Consider the following 21,966-nt stretch of genomic DNA (forward strand, 5'->3'; position numbering starts at 1 on the left):
GTGGGCCATGTCTCTGTGTCTGGATTTAATTTAGATCTTGTGATTGATATGCCTCTCAGCTTGTCATTGTCACTTTTGTGAGCATTTATGTAACTAAAACATTGGTAAAAATCTTACACAATTTGAGATTCTCAAATTGTGTAAGTACCAGCTTTGAGGGTGACGTCTGTTGATTAATCATCACTCTTTGGGTTCAGTTAGAGTCAGCTGGGTTCAGTTCAGGGTCAGTGCTCTGGAATCCCATGACCTGGTTTGCAGTCCTGTTTCTAAACACTGCCTTGCGTGGAAACCTATAGCAAATTATTGTTCTTCTTTGTGCCTCTCTGTCTTTATCTGTTAATTAGACCTAACTATAACACCTACCTCATGGGGGTTTAAAGAAGAAATTAATATATTTAAAGTACACAGTTGAGATTCTAGTACATCAGAAGAACTCAAAAACTGATTAACAAATCAAATCATATGATTATATAACTCAGATTTTTCATACATTTGCTGTGGTATGTTAATACATTACAAGCTATATCAGTAGTATTTCTTTTATTAGGCAAACATTTCATAGAAAAACAAGGAAATGAGATAAAGTTCCCATGGCTTATTCTTCGCGAATCCATGCCTGTGTTCTAGAAGCACACTTTGCTTATTTGCTCACTGGTTTTATCAAGCATTCTTAAATTCTCATTCAGTCCATTAGGGAATTTTGTAAGATGCTGCTGTCCAGATTATTTTTAAATTTTTGAATAAAGTATGCTGGGATTAAATATTTATGTGCTCAGAATGTTCATTTATATGCTTAATCTCAGACACTTCCTGCATGATTAAAGAATAACAACAGAGTATCTTCAGCTTTTCAGTGCTTTCTGTGTAAGAGAGTGTTTGCTATAGGAGTAGAAGGTCTCCTTTGCAGAGTCCTGCGTGGATTCCAGTGTATGATTCGGACCTTCTTATTACCAGTAGATGCCTATGAATGTTCTGGGACCGGCCCAGTCCTACTCAGTCATTTGTGATTATGCCTGTACTTTTCTTCATTTTATTCATTTGGGTAATTGGTGACATAAATTTTGTGGCAAGAATGAATTGGTTTTATCTTAAAGAGCTGGTGGGAGGATTAAACACTTAAAAATCAATTTTTTAAGATGCTGATGTCCAGCTTATTTTTAAATTTTTAAATAAAAATTTCAGGGATCAAATGTATATGTGCTCAGAATGTACACATATATGGTTAATGCAAATGAAGTGGTATACATAAAATTGTCATCTTTTTGACATTGACTTCTTCATGTGTTGTGATTTTTACATGTATAAATAGTTACTTATCTTTTTTTTTAGGACTCTGAAGTTGATCCAGAGAAATTCTCCAGTAAGATAGAATGTGAAAGTCCAAATAATGACCTGAACAGATTCCGAGGCTATCTGTGAGTGATACATGACTTACCCTCCTTGGTGTGAGTGAAATTGTGTATTGCAATTATATTTAATTAACTCAGTAAAATTCTTGTGTCTGTATATCCAAGTTAAATCACCAAAGGCCATGTGTTTAGCCATCTATTAATTTAGCTTTATCTTAATCGTTTAGTTAAATATTTACTTATGTGTGATTTAAAAACAATAAGAAAATCTTGTTCTTAAAAAAATTGTAAAAAGTCTCTGTTAGTAGTGTGAGAATGTTTTCCACAATCTCTGTAGTAAGCCTAAGACATGGTGTTTGGAAGGAGGTGTCTGGAAAGAACTGGCAATCTAGGTGACAGGATAGTGTCCTCCTGCAGAATTAGAGTACCAGGTGGATATTTCTGGTTGGCAAAAGTTAGCCAAGGATTTGGAACATGGGTAAGAAAAAGTATGGGAAGTCATAACAGTGTTCATTTTGAAGACATCTCGTGGCATGTATGTCCCTTGTATGCTAGAATTTGAGGTCTTACCTAATTTCAGCATAGCTTTGGCTACTTAAGTGCTTTATGCCTTGAACCAAGTTATTTACTCTTTTCAAGCTTCAGTTTCCTGAGAGGAAAGAATTTAAGAGGAAACAATTAGACCTGCTTCATAGTGGTGATCTTAAGAGAAAATGGTAGAGAAAATTTCCAACACCAGAGTTACCCTGATTCCAAAGCAGACAAAGACATTTAAAGAAAGACCAGTATTCTGCATGAACATAGATGTAGGAATTCTGCACAAAATTATAGCAAATCGAACCCCACAATGTCAAAAGGATAACACATTGTTACCCAGTGGGACTTATTCCAAAAATGCAGGGTTGATTTAATACTAGAAAATCAAGTGATGTAATCTACCATATTAATAAACCATAATTAACAAATTGAAAAAGAAAGACCACTTTAATGATCATCCATGGATGTAGACAAAGCATTTGACAAAATCTAACTTCCATTCTTGCAAACTAGAAATAGAAAGGAACTTTCTCAATCTGATAAAGGCATCTATGAAGAACCTACAGTTAGAGTCATTCTTAATGGTGCAAGACTAAAGGCTTTTAAATGTTTTTCCCCTTAGATCAGGAGGAAGACATGGATATTTACTCTTACCACTTTTATTCAAGATTGCACAGCTGGTTCTAGCTGGTGCAGTCAGGCAAGGAAAGGCAATAAAAGCTATCAAATAAGAAAGAAATAAAACTGCCTTTTATTTATAGATGGTTTTATGTTCTTTGTGGAAAATCTGATAAAATGTGTAAGAATTTAATAAGTGAATTTAGGGGTGCCTGGGTGGCTAAGTGGGTTAAAGCCTCTGCCTTCCACTCAGGTCATGATCCCAGGGTCTTGGGATCTAGCCCCACATCGGACTCTCTTCTCAGCAGGGAGCCTGCTTCCCCTACCCCCTCTCTCTGTCTGCCTCTCTGCCTGCTTGTGATCTCTATCAAATAAATAAATAAAATGTTAAAAAAAAGTAAGTGAATTTAACAGTGTTGTAGGAAACATCAACATATAGAAATCAATTGTATTTCTAAATATTAGCAATAAGCAACCATATATTGAAATTTTTCAAAATACAACTTATAATAGCATCAGAAAAAATGAAATACCCGAGGATAATTCTGACAAAAGATGTGAAAGACCTGCACCCTCAAAACCATGGAACATTGCTGGGAGAAATTAAAGACCTAAATAGTTGGAAAGATGTATGTTGTTCATGGGTTGAAAGACTCAATATTTTTAGGGTGTCAGTTTGTCTCTAAATTGATCTGTAGATTTAGTGTAATCCCAATCAAAATCCCAACATGGTTTTGGGGTGTTTTTTGTTGTTGTTGTTGTGTATTTTGGTCTTTTTTTTTTTTAAAAGAAGGGCAAAAGACATGAACAGACACTTCTCCAAAGGAAGCATACAAATGGCTAACAGACACATGAAAAAGTGTTCAACATCAGGGAAATTCAAATCAAAACCACATTAAGATACCACCTTATACCAGCTACAATGGCAAAAATTAACAAGGCAGGAAACAACAAATGTTGGAGAGGACGTAGAGAAAGGGGAACCCTGTTGGTGGGAATGCAAGTTGGTGCAGCCACTTTGGAAAACAGTATCGAGGTTCCTCAAAAAGATAAAAATGAGCTGCCCTATGACCCAGCAATTGCACTACTGGGTATTTACCCCAAGGATACAGATGTAATGAAAAGGGGCACATGCCCCCTAATGTTCTTAGCAGCAATGTCCACAGTAGGCAAACCGTGGAAGGAGCCAAGATGCCCTTCAACAGATGAATGGTTAAAGAAGATGTGGTTCATATATACAATGGAATATTACTCAGCCATCAGAAAGGACGAATACCTATCATTTGCATGGACATGGATGGAACTGGAGGGGATTATGCAAGATGAAATAAGACAAGCAGAGAAAGCCAATTATATAGTTTCACTTATGTGTGGAACATATGGAATAGCATGGAGGACATTAGGAAGGGAAAAATGAAGGGGGCGGGGAACCAGAGGAGAAGATGAATCATGAGGGACTGTGGACACTGGGAAACAAACTGGGGGTTTCAGAGGGGAGAAAGGTGGGGGGGGTGGTTTAGCCCAGAGATGGGTATTAAGGAGGGGACGGATTGCAAGGAGCCCTGGGTGTTGTATGTAAACAATGAATCATGGAGCACTACTTCAGAAACGAATGAAGTGCTATATGGTGACTAACATCACATAAAAAATAGAAGTAAAAATTAAAGAAATCAAGTTTATTCTGAAAATTTATATGGGGATGCAAAGGACCTATGTTAACGTAAAACAACTTTGAAAAGAACAGAGTGGGAGGGCTAACACCACCTGATTTCAAGGCTTCTTATAAAGGTACAGTAATCAAGTTAGTGTTGTTTTGGCATAAAGACAGACCAGGAGATCAGAAGACATTGGAAGAGTATAGAGTCTAGAAATTGATCCACACATTTACAGGCAACTGGTTTTTGTTATCCATTAATGTGCCTTTGACAAACGTACACAAGCAATTTAGTAAAGAAAGATTACTGTTTTCAGCAAATGATGCTGTTACAATTGGATGTTCACATTATAACAAATAAACTTCAAGCCCTACCTCTCAACCGTGTAAAAAAAACTTAACCAAAAATGGAGCCTGTGGTTAAATGTAACCCTGCTTACACAAAGAAGAGACATAAGGGATATCTTTGAAACCTTAGATTAGGCAAAGATTTTTTGGATACAAGACCCAAACCGCAATACAGAAAAGGACAAAAAATACAAAAAAGAACTTCATCGGGGCGCCTGGGTGGCTCAGTGGGTTAAGCCCCTGCCTTCGGCTCAGGTCATGATCTCAGGGTCCTGGGATCGAGTCCCGCATGGGGCTCTCTGCTCAGCAGGGAGCCTGCTTCCCTCTCTCTCTCTCTGCCTGCCTCTCCATCTACTTGTGATTTCTCTCTGTCAAATAAATAAATAAAATCTAAAAAAAAAAAAAAAGAACTTCATCAAAATTACAACTGCTTTCTCTTCAATGACACTGTTAAGAGGAGAATATTCGTAATGCATGCATCAGATGTAAGACTTGTGTTCAGAATATGTAAAGACATCTCAAAACTAAGTAATAAGAAAACAAACACTACAGTCTTTTAAATGGTTAAAAAAAGTTTGAACAGACACTTCACTAGAAAAGCTATGTAGATGACAAATAGCTATGTGAAAAAATACATGTTAAAACCACAAGACTACAACTGCTACAGTTAAAAAGACCCAAGTGTAGAAGCACTGGTGAGTGTGTAGAGGATCCAGAACACCCATATACCACTTGTGGGACCATATAAAGTACCATATACCACTTGTGGGACCATATAAAGTACACTTTAAAAAACAATTTAGAAGTTTCTTAAAAAGTTAAACATGTGCCCACTGTTCGATCTGGCCGTTCCACTTCTAGGGAGTTAGCTAAGAGAAAATAAAACATTTCTTCATACAAAAACCTGCACACAAATATTCATAGCAGCTTTATTTGTGAGAGTCCAGAACTGGAAACAACCCAAATGCCCATCAGCAGGTACATGGATAAACGAATTGGATATCCATACCATGTAATACTACTCAGCAAAAAGGAATTCACTGGTGATACATGCAACAGCATGGGTACATCTCAGAATATCACGCTCATCCGTGAAAGAAGCCAGGTGGAAAAGAATATATACTATGTGATTTGATTTATATAATTTCTTAAAAATAAAAGCTAATTTATAGTGATGCGAAGCAGATGAGTGAGTGAGCTTCTTAACCAAATTTCTGAAACTGGAGTCCTGGTCTACCTTGTCAGCTTCTTTCTTCATCCACGTCGGACATGATTTTTTTCTTACAAGACACATTGGAACATCATTTGCTGTTGTGGGTACTCAGTCTTGCCACAGAGCCCTTACCTAGTTCTAGGGCCCCATTAACCTCCTGACTCTCCAGTTATCACTTGACTCCAGATTCCCTAATGCCGTGTTTGCCTGCTCTTTGTTTTTTACATTCCCGTTGGGCTTCTCTGATATGGGTCTATTTCAGGTGTGGTGCTTTACTTTCTGATTAGCATGGTCTGACCACTGGACTTGCCCTCCTCTTGGAATCTACATCCAAAAGATGGCTCCCTGTTTCCTCTCCCTCCCTCAGTGATTGGACTTCCCTGGGTCTGCTCTGTTAACACCTCAATTAAGAGCTGGCTTCTGCAACGTGCAGGGAAGCATTGAATGAGTCAGCCCAGGTAGATACAATGATTTTATGTGGAATTATTTTTATCTACCAGACTAGCTTCTTATCCCTTACTTGCTCTGTGGTCTGTTTTCTAAAATCAACCAAAATTGAGATGCTCGCTTTCATATGGTGACTTTTCTAGTCTTACTTCCAGGCAGAACTGACATTCTCCCTATTTGTGCCCACAGTTATACTGAATATCAGATTTCTGTCGTAATAATATCTATAATAATTGTATTACACTTACATATTTCTTTTTTTTTTAAGCCTCGCTCCCCCCCCCCCTTTTTTTTAAGATTTTATTTATTTATTTGACAGAGAGATCACAAGTAGGCGGAGAGGCAGGCAGAGAGAGAAGGGGAAGCAGGCTCCCTGCTGAGCAGAGAGCCTGATGCGGGGCTCAATCCCAGGACACTGAGATCATGACCTGAGCTGAAGGCAGTGGCTTAATCCACTGAGCCACCCAGGCGCCCCACACGTACATATTTCTTTATCAATTGCCTCCCCTTAGACCACAAGGAACCAAGACTGTGTGTGGTTGTCTGTCCCCAGCATCTGAGTGGGAGTGCTGGGCATGTGGCAGATGTAACCTAGCTTCTTCAATGGATGAGAGCTCTGTGTGGACAGTCCGTGCTTCATATAGAGTCCAAAGGTCCCACATCATTAGTGCCAAATATATACCTATCAAGGGCAGAACCTGTTTAATGCCGGGCAGACACAGCTAGGATGGGAGTTAGGCTTTGATCTAATGACAGTAACCTAGAGTGCTGTAATGGTGAAAAATAAAGATCCTGGGGCGGGGGGGGGGGGGAATCTAAAATCTTACCGAGAAACTTTGGAAATGCTTGTGTATGTTAAATAGGTTCGAAGTTTCTGGGGATAGTGAATCCTAGATTGATGAGGATTGTGTGGTCCTTGTCTGGGAATACTACATGAAATGTGAATGTTGGGACTTAAATTCTTCATCTGTAAAACCAGGAAGTAGAATTAAATTAAGCCCAAGGATACTACTGACCTTCACTGTGACTCTGTGGTTGTCTGTACATAAAACCACATACACGAAAGAATGTAAACATCTCTTAAAGAAGATGTTTACAAATTACAGGAGTGAAGGGACAAATCAATTTTCTTTGTCGTTTGTGGTATGAAACCTTCTTTGAAGAGTTATTTTTTTTTCCTTGCAATTCCAGATAACAATTTTCCTATATGTAAGAAAAAAGAAACAACTTAATGACTGAATATATTGCTTAGAAAACAGTCTAATTTTAATTCTGAAATTAAGAGGGCATTTTCAAAATAGGTGAAATACATTACTTTTTGCTTATTTAAGAAAAATTCCAGTTATTTTTCAATTTTTGCCACTATTATAACTTAATCAACTATTACTTTGATAATTTTTAAATTGTTTATTGCAGAAAATTTCAAGCATGCAGAAACTGGAAGAAAAAATATAATGAACACCCAAAGGCTCTCACCCAGTTTTAACTATTTCATAATTTTGCCAACTTTGTTTTAATTATCTTCCTATTTCTTTCCTCTTTGCATTTCATTGTAAATACTTCACTAGGAATACATAGCAGTAAAGGACCAGAACCATAACATTATTATCACACCTAACTACATAAAGAATAATTTCTTGTTATCATTTAATACTTAGTTTTTGTTCAGACTTTTCCAGTTATCTCAAAAATTTCTTTGTTGATATTCTAGATATCAAAATTTTTTGTTAGATATCCTAACCAGGATCCGAACAAGGTCTGCCCATTTCATTTAACGGTTGACACGTCTCTAAATTTTTCCTCCCAAGAAATTAGGCCAGTTAGCCTGTAGAATGTATCCCTTTCTAGACTGAGCCGCTTGCCTTCTTCCCGAGTTGAGTCCTCCCTGCTTCTCCCTGTGCCCCCTTGCCGTCCATTTGCTGAATAAGCCAGGGTCATTTCGCCTGCGGTTTACTGCACTTAGATTTTGCAGACTGCATCCTTGTGGTGGTGGTGAACCTTGTTTTCCGGCCCTCTGACTTCCTGTAAACTGTCTAGGAGCACTTTCTTTTTTTCCTTTTTCTTTTTCTTTTTTTTAAATTTAATTTTATTTTTTTGGTGTCTATTCATTGTTTATGCACCACACCCACTGCTCCATGCAATCCGTGCCCTCCTTAATACCCACCATTAGGTTCACCCAACTTCCCACCTCCCTCCCCTCCAAAACCCTCAGTTTGTTTCTCAGAGTCCACAGTCTCTCATGGTTCATCTTCCCCTCTGATTTTCCCCAACTCCCTTCTCCTGTCCTTCTTCTAATGTCCGCTGTGTTATTCCTTATGCTCCACAAATAAGCGAAACCATATGTAATTGGCTCTCTCTGCTTGACTTATTTCACTCAGCATAATCTACTCCAGTCCCATCCATGTTGATACAAAAGTTGGGTATTTGTCCTTTCTGGTGGAGGCATAACACTCCATTGTATATATGGACTATATCCTCTTCATCCATTCATCCGTTGAAGGGCATCTTGTCTCTTTCCAGTTTGGCAACTGTGGCCATTTGCTGCTATAAACATTGGGATATAGATGGCCCTTCTTTTCACTACATCTGTATCTTTGCGGTAAATACCCAGGAGTGCAATTGCAGGGTCATAGGAAAGCTCTATTTTTAATTTCTTAAGGAATCTCCACACTGTTCTCCAAAGTGGCTGCACCAATTTGCATTCCCACCAACAGTGTCAGAGGGTTCCAGGGGCACTTTCAAATCTGATGCAAGAAATAGTTTCTGTTTCTACAGAGGTAGACGTAGATATACACATATACACACACGCAGGAAATATTGCATACAATTTCAAAGTCTTCACAGATCTCTTGATGCCATAGTCTCTAGGTTGATTTTCTGTTACAGAGGCTTGATTAGGACCCTTTGGAGACTGTTCCATACTATCTGGAGGCCTGTGATGTCCCTTGTTGCATTGGTAGTTCTGTTAAGATTGGTGTTCTCTATCTTATCCTTTTATTATAAAACTCCTCATCAGTCTGTCACCTAATGATTTTAGCAGCACAGGTTACCATGGCCTAGAACAATCCTTGATTCCATCCAGGTCGAAAATGGTAATTTCCTAATCGTATCAAGAACTTTATCCTTGTCTGTTACTAAGTTACCTGAAATACAGTTTGTACTTGAGTAACAGTTACTTATTTGGAATATTTCTGAGTTTTTGTAAAAGTTGACAATCGGTGAATAATGGAAAACAATGGTAATTGAAACTTTTTGCATCTTTCTCTGAGCCAAAGTAAAATAACAAAAACAAATGGCCCAGAGATTTGAAACCTTTCTTGTGAACTGCTCGACAGAATACTTCCAGTCAAAAAACCTCAAAATCCATGATTTTTATTTTTGCATCCCCATGTTTGCTATTTATTTCCCCCCCAGTTTTACTATGTAAAAATGAATCTCTGTGCTCTCTTATAGAGAACATTCCAACAAAGAACGCGTGGGTCTCAGTAAAGAAAATTTACTACTTAGAGGATGCACCATTAGAAACACAGAGGCCGTGGCGGGCATTGTAGTTTATGCAGGTTAGTGACACTCCTCATTTTCACGGTTGTCTCCTCTGTGTTTTTCTTCAAGTTAATATTTTCTGTTTATTCAGAACGCAGTCTACAAAAGCAGAAAGCAAATTTTGTCTTGATAAGCTTAATCCTTGGTCTCTGTTTTTCTAAATGGATCGCAAAAGCAAACTAAATTAGCAAAATATATCATGCAACTACTCTTTGTTAAATCATCTGTCACAGAGACTTAAAAACATGATACTTGCTATCTGGCTTTAATTTGCATATTTTCTGACATGTTACCTGTGTAGGCCATGAAACCAAAGCAATGCTGAACAACAGTGGTCCAAGGTATAAGCGCAGCAAATTAGAAAGAAGAGCAAATACAGATGTCCTCTGGTGTGTCCTACTTTTGGTTGTGATGTGTTTAACTGGTGCATTGGGTAGGTAAAATAAGAGTTTTGTATACTGACCTCTTTTCAGCAAGATCTTTATTTGAAGGTTTTTTTTTTTTTTTCAAAATATTTATGAATATTTGACTTCTGCAAAGGAGATTTTTATTTGCCAGTAATAGTTTCCCTCACATCTCTGTCTTTCTCATTTTGTGATCTGAAAGGCATTAATGTTGATGATAGCCAGTTACATGTGCCCACAGTAGGAAAGGGACCTGGGAAGAGATTTGAAGAGAGACCGAGACAGGAGAATGTGGAGCCTTTTGCTTTTCATTTTGTTTTCAGAAATAAGCAATTGGTGTTCATCCAAAATAAATACTCTTATTTAGGAATGAAGTTCTATATTTACATAATACATATGTACTATCCTTTTCATGTCTGTGTGTTTTTTGAAAGGGCATGGAATCTGGTTGAGTAGATATGAAAACATAATGTTTTTTAATATCCCTGAGCCTGACGGACATGTCATATCACCAGTGTTGGCAGGATTCTATATGTTTTGGACCATGATCATTTTGTTACAGGTAATTTCTCTTGAGCTCATCATAGAATTTTAAGATCTTTGTTACTTACCCAACTATATTTGGTTTCTCAAACTTCCTTTTCCCTCTGACATTGTTTAAATTATTTGGTTCCTCTTAGGTCTTGATTCCCATTTCACTCTATGTTTCCATTGAAATCGTGAAGCTTGGACAGATATATTTTATTCAAAGTGATGTGGATTTCTACAATGAGAAAATGGATTCTACCGTACAGTGCCGAGCCCTCAACATCACCGAGGATCTTGGACAGATTCAGTATCTCTTTTCTGATAAGACAGGAACTCTAACTGAGAATAAGATGGTTTTCCGAAGATGTAGTGTGGCAGGCTTCGATTACTGCCATGAAGAAAATGGTGAGTGTTGGGTTTCTGTGAAAACCAACCCTAAGATTGGTCATTTTTGGCACCCAGTTAAAGCTTTGATAGTTCTAGCATATGGGTGCTGTACCTCATCAAAAGAGGCATTAAGCTTCATTGTGCTTTCAAAAGCTAGTAGGTCAGAGTCAAGGGGTCTACTGCCGTAGTTTCTTCAAAAGGGAGGAAAATCCTACTAATAGCAGTAGGAGGTGGGAGATGAGGTACAGTGAGAATAGAGTATTATAGATACTTTGAGAATCTAATGAAACTATGACCATCTCCCTAAGAAATATTTTGAATCTAATGAAACAACTGAATCTCCATAAGAAATATTTTGAAAATAATTCCAGAGGGAGGGGTACATCTTCTCCCTAACCCATTACATCTTCCTTTAGCCATAGATATCCATTGATTCTTGGTTAAGAACACATAGTTTAAGAATAAATATAATGAGCTAAACTTCTGAGGCTAAGTAAATAATACAAATGGCAAGCTTTCTTTAAAGAACTGAACTACATTAATTTTGTTATTTATAAAAGTAATATGCACTCCTATGAAAATAGTTCTGAGAACTGCCCATAACTAATTAAAAACCTTACTCTCTAGAGGTTAACCACCATTAACAATTTGATGAACATATAACTCCATATTCTTTTATATGTGAACATACATATTTGCACATTTTCCCTTTTACAGGTTAGAACAGTTACATTATTTCTTTTTGCGGTTTGCTTGTTTTATTCAACACTATCTCATGGATTTTTTTTTCTGAGTGAGCTCATAACTTAACATTAAGTGCATGGTATTGCACTGTATGTGGTCACGCTTACTTTGCTATTGTAACAATACTTTCAGTGAACATACTCAATTATCACTTACTCATTCAACATAAATTTTGTGAGCACCTAATCTGTGGTACAAGTCCCTTGATCTCATGTAGCTTTTAGAGTTTAAGGCAAGGAGACATAATTAAAGATTATGATATGTAAAAGAAAACTCACCAAGTAGTATGCATTTTTGTACATACATGTTTGTACATATCTTATTTTTATGAGATACCTTTCTAGAGTGGTATTATTGGCTCCAGAGGAATGCACATATAAAATTTTTATAGATCCTACAAAATTTACCTCTAAAATATTGTGCTGATTTACATTTCTACCACCCAGAAAAACAATACCCGCTTTTCACACCAGCCATAATGGGATTAAGTTACTCTTAATCTGTGTGATTTTTGTCTACTCAGCACTTCATTGCCTTAATTTGTCTCTGATTAGCAATGAGATGCTTAACTTTTTATGTGTTCATTGGCCTTTTGAATTTCCTTGGTACAGTGGTCATTTCCTTTCCCTATTTTGTAGGAAGATTTTATCTATTAAGGCAGGGCTGGCGTTCAGCTCGTTGTTCAGTCTAGGTTGTCTGTGGCCACTGTGCATGTTCATTAGGGGGCTTGTATTGAACTGAATGTTAAATAATTTGTCCCTGTGATATTATCCTTCTGTGTGTGATGAGTGTTTTCCTGCTTCTTCATTTATCACTGTATTAGTTTTCTACTGCCAGATAACAAATTATGACAAATTTAGTGACCTTAAACAACACAAATATACTGTCTCATGGCTTTTGTGGGGCTTGGAGCCTGGGTGTTGGATGGTGGCATCCCCCCTCAGGGTCTGTCACCAAGCTGAAATTTAGTGTCTGTTCCAAGTGTCTGAAATTTAGGGACTGTTCCGAGCTCCTAGAGGTGGCCCACTGTTGCTTACCAGATAGCCTCTTCCTAGCGTCCTAGTTTGCTTCCTCAAAGCCTCAGCATAATTTCTAGCTTTGAATTTCTCTGACTTCAGGGAAGTGCTGTCACTCTTCTTTTTACCTCATGAGATCAGATCTACCTAGGATAGTCTTCTTTTAGATTAACTCAGATTCAGCTGGGTTAGCTGCTTGGTCACATCTGCAAAATCTTCCCAAGGTTTCCATCTAACATAAGTGAATCACAGAAGCGAAACCCCATAGTACCCGGAAGGTATGTTCCGGTCAGGGGGATCAGAAACTTGGGGGCCATCTTAGAATTCTGTCTAGCATGGTCTCTTAGGGTGTTTCTAACTTGTCAGAATTTTTATGTTTATTAAATCTTGTCAGCTATTATGAATATTAATAAGATTACGAATATTATAATTCCTGTCAGTAGTGTTAAACCCGGCCCAAAATTTTGAAAAATATAACTATTTTCTCCTAGATATACATACATACATGCATACATATATGTGTATATGTATTTTTAAGATTTTATTCATGAGTTGGGACAGGGGTAGATGGAGAGGAAGAATCTTTTTTTTTTTAAAGATGGTATTTATTTATTTGTCAGAGAGTGAGAATACAAACAGGGAGAGCAGCCAGCAGAGCAGGTGGAGGGAGAAGCAGGCTCCATGCCGAGCAGGGAGCTCAATGTGGGACTGTATCCAAGGACCCTGGGATCATGACCTGAGCCAAAGGCAGAGGTTTAACTGACTGAGCCACCTAGGCACCCTCCTAGGCACATGTATTTTTTTTTTTTTAAGATTTTATTTATTTATTTGACAGAGAAAGAGATCACAAGCAGGCAGAGAGGCAGGCAGAGGGAGAGAGAGAAGCTGGCTCCCTGCTGAGCAGAGAGCCTGACATGGGACTCGATCCCAGGACCCTGGGATCATGACCCGAGCCGAAGGCAGCAGCTTAACCCACTGAGCCACCCAGGCACCCCTAGGCACATGTATTTTTTAAGCTGGGTTTTGTTACCTGTGAACGCGAGGAATAAAATGTTGAATATTTATTGCATAATCACTATAGAAATCTAAAAAATAGCTATTCATATTGGATATATTGATACTCTGCATTGTTTCATCTTCTTCAGTGTATTTTTGTTACCAAAGCAATATTGTAGAAAATTCCAGATAAGCTAAAAGAAGAAAATTTAAAAGCCATCAATAATGCCCACCAGAGTGGACCACAGTTAGCACTTTTGTACATTTCTTTTGAGTCTTTTTTTGTACACATTAATATATATATATATATATATATATATATTTAGTGGCATTATGGTGTGCTTTTGTTTTTACAACCATTTTTCTTAAGACTTCCTCATGACTACCTTTCTGTTCTCTTTTCTCTACCTTAGGCAGAGAAGGTACCAAGTGACTGAAAATCCTACACTACCCTGACTGAACTGTTTGTGCACCATGGGTGTTGCACTTCTAGAGGCTATGCTATATTGCACTATAATAACTGCCAACATGTATATAAATAATCCACCTCAGTGTAGCTGAACTTTCACACCCATTTGTGAGATTTGTGTCCTCCATAATGTTTGACTCTAGATCCCTGTTTTGAAGAAGTATCTTATAGTAGTAATGTTTCACAAAATGTACAGTGGAAAGCACTGCCTTGTTTTTTGTATTAGGAGTATTTAAGAGGGCTAGTACCACCCTTTCCTATCCCAGTCCTTGAGATGGGAGTCCCCACATTTGGCTCAGCAAGTGTGTCTCCTCTGTAGCCCCTTAGGCAGAGAAGGTACCAAGTGACTGAAAATCCTGTGCTACCCTGACTGAACTGTTTGTGCTCCATGGGTGTTGCACTCCTTCTAGAAGGTTCCAGCTTTGCCTGGGAGCAGATCTCTGCCATAGATACATCCAGAGTTCCGGGTCTCCTTTCTGTAATGGCTTAAAAACAAAGACATGTACATACACACTCTGATTGACAAAGGAGGGAATAGTAGGGGCTACTGCTCTCCAGAATTTAATGCTGAGACATACTATGTTCACTAAAATGAAAGCTAGTTAACTCTTTTTAGGATTTGCGGGCAAAAGATTTGATCTTTCCATAAAGAACATTGTTGCTAGGAAAGAGCCCCGTGTACGTATGCATTTAAACTAAACACATCTGACAACAATTTGATGTTTTAAAACCTTGCAACATAGGGGCACCTGGCTGGCTCAGCTGGAAGAGCGTGTGGCTCTTGATCTCAAGGTCATGAATTTGAGCCCCGCATTTGGTACAGAGATTATGTAAATCAGTAAACTTAAAAAAAAAAAAAGTAAAATTAATAAACTTAAAAAAAATAAAAAAATTGCAACTTAGAAATTTGGTCTATGGACTCAGCAGCAAAGATATTTCTTTAAAAGATTACTGAAAGAGGTTGTCTTTTTTAAAATAATTTTTTAGTGTAGAATATTATTAGATTTACAGATGCTATTAAGGGTTCGTTGTGCCCCCCATCCAGTTTCCTTTGTCGTTAACATCTTATATTAGTCATATAATACATTTGTCATAAGTAATGAAATACTATTGACATGGTATTATTAACTGAAATCCATACTTCAGTCAGGTTTCTTCATTTTTACCTTATCTTCAAGGATCCCATCCAGGAGACCTTGGGACAGTCACTTAGATTTGACAGCTTTTCAAGCTTTCTGTTTTTGGATGACTCTATTTCTGAAGGGCGCTATTTAGGGATTTTGTAGAATGTTTCTCACTTTCAGTTTGTCTAGCGAGTGTCTTTATGGTGCACGATTTGTGAATGTGATCTCTACAGTGGTAGCCCCTAGCAGTTTCCAAGAACAAGGATTTTGGAATCCGGCCTCCTGAGTCTGATTCCCGTCTTTACTGCCTACAAGCTGAGTGACTCTGGGCAAGTTATCTAATTTCTCTGGGCCTCAATAAAAAGGATCAGTATTATTCATGAAGATAATTCATGAAAAGCTACTTGGAGCATGGCACAAAATAAGTTCTTTATCAGTAAGAGCTGCTATTGTGGTTGTAATTATAGTTCTCAAAATAAATAGATTGATCTTTTGGGGAGCTCATGGTCCAGTGTGGAAGACAGACATGGAAATGTAAAAATATGTGAGTGTCATTAATATTAAAGTCTGGTGTTCTTGTTGCATACTGTTTTGATTTTTAGCAGTCAGTGTAGGAGGCGAATTTAGCTCTGATCAAGATTTGGAGCCTAGAGGATATCGGGCAAAGAAATTTTTGGAATGCTGGAAATGCACAGGGAGTTAGTTTAGAAGGAAAGATTTGTGTATCAAAGATATGTGGATGATACAGTTGGACGAAGCTTAGCTGGGCATGCTGTTTATAACAGGTCAAAGTTGGGATGCTGGAAATGTTTGGGGGATTAGTTCATAGCAAAATGTTTGGCAGATATGGTGATATAGTTGGGAGAAATCCATGAGCATGGTGTGTTGTTCGTTTTTGGTTTTGGCCCTTTGGGGAGCACATTGAAAAGTGTATAAACTTTTTGTTCTATAGACTCTTGCTGACTTCTTCCAGATAGCAAATAAATATAAATAACGGGCCATGAATAGGTTATTAGCTATTTGAAGGGTGAGTCAGAAGAGAAGATGAGGGATTAAATAAGAAGGAGAAATAAAGTAGTTGACCTAGAAGCTAATCCAATACCTTCCTTGAGTCAAAGGAAAGACTACATACTTTGTATTTTCTCCTTTGGGTTGGAAGGCAAGGATTCTTGCCCCACTCCCTTTCATGGAACTAATTAGAACCAGCTTTAAGAGACATATGAAAATCTTCATGATCATTTGGGTAGATTTTGTTGACCAATATGGTAATATGCTTTTCCTTCTCATGCCCAATTGTTGAGAAATTTTCCGAGTCTACAAGTATTACTCCAGTAGCTTTGTTTTCTGAATCAAATTATAACTTTACTGGTCTATTTCCTTCTCATAGTTTTTTACAAAATGATTAAAGATTACCCCATGTGTTCTTCAGTCCTATTTATTGAACAAGTTTGTTCCGTCCTAAGGGCTGAGCTCTCTGGCATTATAGTAATTACACAATTGCATGGTGACTGATTTCCCTAATGATGGCTAGAAAAACTTCCTGTATAGCCCTTGTGTTTCTATAGGTTTTGTAATACTGTAATTATTTTATTTATTTTTATTTTTAAAAGATTTTATTTATTTATTTGACAGAGAGAGATCACAAGTAGGCAGAGAGAGAAAGAGAGAGGGAAGCAGGCTCCCCTTTGAGCAGAGAGCCCAATGCGGGGCTCCATCCCAGGACCCTGAGATCATGATCTGAGCTGAAGGCAGAGGCTTAACCCACCGAGCCAGCCAGGCGCCCCTGTAATTATTTATTTTAAAAATGGTATCACATACTAGTAAATTTCTTTAGCTGTTCAAGGACGTATCAACCTCAGCACTATTGACATTTTTGGCTGCATTATTCTTCATCATGGGGGCTGTCCTGTGCCTTCTAAGATGTTTAGATGCTTCCTTGGACTCTGCCCACTGAATGCCAGTAGCACTCCTGCCCAAGTTGTGACAAACAAAGTGTGTAAAGGCATTGTGAAATGTTTGGGGGAATAGAGTCACCCCTTGTTGAGAGTCTCTGAACTAATCTATCATATACCAATGACTGCTAAAGAGATAGAAGTAGTGGATACATGTACTGGCTTTGGAGTCAGGAAGATCGAAATTCATATCCCAGCTCTGCCCCCAACTAGCTATTTAACCTTGGTCAGAAGACCATGTCCCTTGGTCAGAAGACAGATCCCCCAAGGATCTGTCTGGATCTTAGCCTCTCTTAGCTATAAAGTGGAGCAGTGATGGTTTCTACCTGGTAGCATTATGTTTAAGATGAAAAAGGAAGATGTAGACGTTTGTAAAGGAACTTAGACACCTGATTGAAAGGAGGTCCTCAATAAATGTTAAGTCCCTACCCCACAACTTTCCCTTGATCCCAGATAGAGACTATTAAACAGGATATGCAGACATTCTTTATTTTATAAATTAACTTGCCAAAGCCATACCCTATATTTAGTAACTAGACTTGGCCTGAATACAGACAACTAGCAATTCAACAAGTACATATTTACTGATTGTCCACTCTGTATTCCAGACACTGGTTATCATGATAAATAAGACAGACAAGGACCCTGTTCTCAAAGAGCTTCTATTGGAGAAAATAGATGCAAATAAATTAATTCTTAAATCAAGAAAAAAATGAAAAGTGCTTTCCAGAGAATTAAAATGGGTTGTTATGATACAGAATGATCGAAAGTCACTTTGGATTGGGTGGGGGGGGGGGTAAGGCCTCTCTAATATTTAGAGCTTAGATCTAAATAACACGCTTGAAGTTCAGGTGCAAAAACCTACCAGTGAGAGGCAGCAGCTGGAATAGAGGCCCTCAGGGTAAAATGAGCTTGGCAGTTTTCAAAGTAAGAAGAGAAGGCCAGCGAGGCTGGACTGTGGAGAAGCGTGGAAGAAGAAGGGGCAGGAATGTTCAAGAAGTCAGCTGCGATCAGATCATTTTGAGCTATGGAAGCCAAAATAAGGGAAGTTTTGTGCATGAACAATCTGCTCTGCTTTATGTTTTAGGAAGATCACTCTAGCTACTGGTTGAGGAATGGAGTGCAGAGGGGCAGGGAGACCAGTGATGAGGCTATTTGCACTGGCCCAGTTGGGATGTGATGGTGGCTTGGACTAAGGTCATGAAGATGGAGAGAGTTTGAGATATTTGAGATGTGTTTTGGATAAATAATAGATAGCTATTGGTGATGTTTTACATATGGGTGCCGGGGAAGACCAGGAGAATCAAGGAGACTCCTAGATTTTTGGCACAAGTAGCTGGATAAATATTTAGGTCCTGTCTACAAAGACGGGGAAGGCCAGAGGAAGAGTAAGTTAGAGGGAGAAGTGAGGAAGAGCTCTTCTTTGGCCATATCAAATGTAAGATATCTAGTATCTATTTAGTCAACAAATATTTACTGAGTATTAGTAAATACGGCTCTGGGAATATCACATTAACATGTTAATATCATATTAACAAAATAGACAAAACTCTGCCTTTTTGGGAGTTTATATTCTAGTGGATGTTTCAAAAAAATAAAAACAAGATCTATAGTGTTTAGATGGTGTTAAGTACTGCAGTAGGGTTTATAATAGTGTGTTGTATCTGGCAAGCTTTTGCTGTCAAGGGATGTGGTAAGAGACTTGAAAAAGGTAAGAGAGTGAGCTCTGTGGATATCTGCTTAAAGAGTCCACTAGACATCCAGCTGGAAGTATCAAGTAGAGAGTTAGATATATATAGGAGTCTGGATTCCAATTAGAAATTGGAGTTGAAGTTACAGGTTTGGAAGTCAGGTGCATATGAAATGATATTTCAAATATAAGGCCAGGTGACATGACCAAGGAAGAGTCTAGAGGTGGAGCAGGGAAAGAGTTCCTGCAGCAGCTTGGTGTTTGAGGGCTGAAGAGAAGACAGCAGGAGAATCTAAGAAGGAACGGCCATTAAAGTAGGAGGAAGAACAGGTACGGATGGTGTCGGAGAAGCCCAAAGAGCCGTTCAGAGAGAATGGTCAGCTCTGTTGGATGTTACTAAGAGCGCAGATAAGATATGGACGGATGCGGTAATTGGATTTGGTAATGTGGAGTTCATGGGTGACCTTGCCAGGAGTAGTGTCGGTGGGCAGACAGGGACAGAAAGCCATGAGACTGGTTGAGGAGAGATTGGTGTCAGCATAAGGGGAGAATTGTAAGGGTGAAGTCCTTGAGAAGGCTGGCGGGGTGGGAGACAGATTGCAAATTGAGAAAGCTTGGCAATTGAAACTTTATCAATAGTAGTAGTAGTAGTAGCAGTAGTAGTAGTAGTGGTAAAAACAAGAGTTTGGATACGGGTGTGGAGAGGTTGGTAGATTTGCTGATGGGATAAGAAGGGAGTTGCTTCCTAACTGCTTCTACTTTTCTTAGCAAGGTAGGTTCATTAAGGGAATCTGGAGATTTTGGGGATTTTGGAGGGCAGATTTGGGGAGGAGGTGATGTGTGAGAGCTGTTGAAGTAAATGCCTGACATACTCAACCTGCAAGCGCTTCTTCTCAGGTAAGGACCCCGTGTGATTTTTCTCTTTCAGCCAAGAGGTTAGAGTCCTACCAGGAAGCAATTTCTGAAGATGAAGATTCCACTGACACTCCGGTCGACTCCCTCAGCAATATGGTGAAACCCAGGGCCCCCAGCTGCAGGTCGGTTCATAACGGGCCCTTGGGAAGTAAATGCTCGAATCATCTTGCTGGGAGCTGTTCAGCTCTGGGAAGTAGAGAAGGAGCCAGTGAAGTGCCTCACTCCAGACAGGCTGCTTTCAGTAGCCCCATTGTAAGTGTGAATGCGTGACTTGAATTTTGCACATCCGTCATGAATAATGAAAGAACGTTCCGTAATTGTGACAGAGCCCAACACTGTTGTCTTTCCTACCTGAGAAGAGACTGCGTAATTGCCGTTTAGTGTAATTGCCACACATCATTAGAAATATAAGCAAACACTATTGCAACTTCCTGATTTGTGGGATGATTCAGTGTTGAGAGATAATATATCATTTCTGAAAAAGCCTGGTGTTTCTGATCGGGGCCAGTCATGTCTGAGCCTGAAGAAGGCTGCTGGGGTTTAAGGCACTTGGCTCACTCTCAGAGCCCCAAAGCTTGGCAGGGTTGTTTCACAGACAGGGAAGGATGTCTGAATCCCAGGCAAATTCAAGTACCCTCCTAAAGCCTTTTTATCTTTCTGCATTCCTCCCCCACATCCCACCACACCTGTGTCCTCTTCCCCTTTCCCAGTCCTCAGTATGACATTTTCTCATATTTCCATTTTAAAGCTCAGCTGGGTGTTGCTTGATTCCCAGAGGGAAGTGTTGAACAGTGTTTAGTCACACTTACTGATGAACCCGTTTTACTGCCAGAAAATAGAGAGCGCCACGTGGAAGATAGGAAAGACGGACGACATTTCCATGAAAGAGCTAGAGGTCGCAAGTTTTGCCATACTTAACATTGCTTCAGTAAAAATTCAGCTGCCTGATTTCTGCCCTCCACAGTTCATTAATACTTGTGTTTTCCCAAGATGAGAGGATTCCCCAGCCGTGAGACTAGTAACTGGTTGATCTTTAAAATAGGCAGCTTGTAACAAGAACGAATCTACTTTGGGGGAATCTTTGGGTTTCTGCGTTGAATTTATTGTATGGTTTTCATAGTAGCGATGTGATCTGAGTAGACCCCAGTGAGCTCGCTGGTCCTAGAAAGGCCCTGAGGGGACTCTCTTGGCTCTTTTTGAAGTTGCCAGTGAAAATTGCATCCACGAGGGTGATATTTCAGTACAACTCATTTCGTTAATTTCTGTGGCACTAAGATATAAAACCTGGCCTAGTGGATCTTGGACATAGATCAGACCCTTCCAAACATCTAGCCTTAATTTTCCTCCCAACTTTTGAAAGAGAAATAGGGAAAAAATGCATCTAGCCTCTTCTGTGCACTCACTTTAAGGCCATATCAGGAAAAGGGACATATGTCTGGCTGGGTTAGGAGAGCGCATGACTCTTGATCTCGTGCGGGGTTGTGGGTTCGAGCCCCACATTGGGTGTAGAGATTACTTGAAAGTAAAATCTTTTTTAAAAAGACTATATCTGGAATAGATATCGATTTTCCTCTCTTTTCACCTTTTCCTCTACTAAGCTTTTACATTTTTCAAGGACATGAAGTTACCACCTGTTGACTCATGTTTCCTTGGAAGTAGTAGGGCCTGGCTACCCAGAGGGCCTGTGCTCTACCCACGCTCTCAGTTTCCTGATTTAGTCTCATTGTCTTCTTAGAAAAAAATGATATTTCTTAGCCTGTTCTTTCATCTGTACCATTTCTTCCATCCAAAATGTACTCTCCCCTCCCGGCAACCTACCTCTGTCTACCAAACCTGATGGAATACTTACTTCTTATAATACTTAGTTCTTACTTCAAATATTCTTCCTTCTTTTTTTTTTTTTATTATACATTTTTTTTTTTTTTAATTTGAGGGAGAAAAAAAGCCCTCACGCAAGCGGTGGGAAGGCTTGAGAAGGAGGGGGAGAGGAAGAGGGAAGGAATCCCAAGCAGACCCTGCAGAGCCCCACTTA

At 38.9% G+C, this 21,966-nt stretch overlaps 1 protein-coding gene across 4 annotated transcripts in view; it reads left to right on the forward strand.

Moving 5' to 3' along the window:
- ATP10D (ATPase phospholipid transporting 10D (putative)) overlaps positions 1–21,966 on the forward strand; it is a 104,461-nt gene that overhangs the window by 40,092 nt on the left and 42,403 nt on the right. For all 4 annotated transcript variants that reach the window (XM_059383416.1, XM_059383429.1, XM_059383422.1 and 1 more), the window contains exons 5-10: positions 1,330–1,415; positions 9,620–9,726; positions 10,011–10,142; positions 10,548–10,675; positions 10,794–11,046; positions 19,948–20,186. In XM_059383416.1, the coding sequence (XP_059239399.1) occupies positions 1,330–1,415; positions 9,620–9,726; positions 10,011–10,142; positions 10,548–10,675; positions 10,794–11,046; positions 19,948–20,186 (945 nt within the window). The remainder of the gene's footprint in view (positions 1–1,329; positions 1,416–9,619; positions 9,727–10,010; positions 10,143–10,547; positions 10,676–10,793; positions 11,047–19,947; positions 20,187–21,966) is intronic.

This window comes from Mustela nigripes, chromosome 1 (genome assembly GCF_022355385.1).
Source record: "Mustela nigripes isolate SB6536 chromosome 1, MUSNIG.SB6536, whole genome shotgun sequence".
NCBI lineage: Eukaryota > Metazoa > Chordata > Mammalia > Carnivora > Mustelidae > Mustela > Mustela nigripes.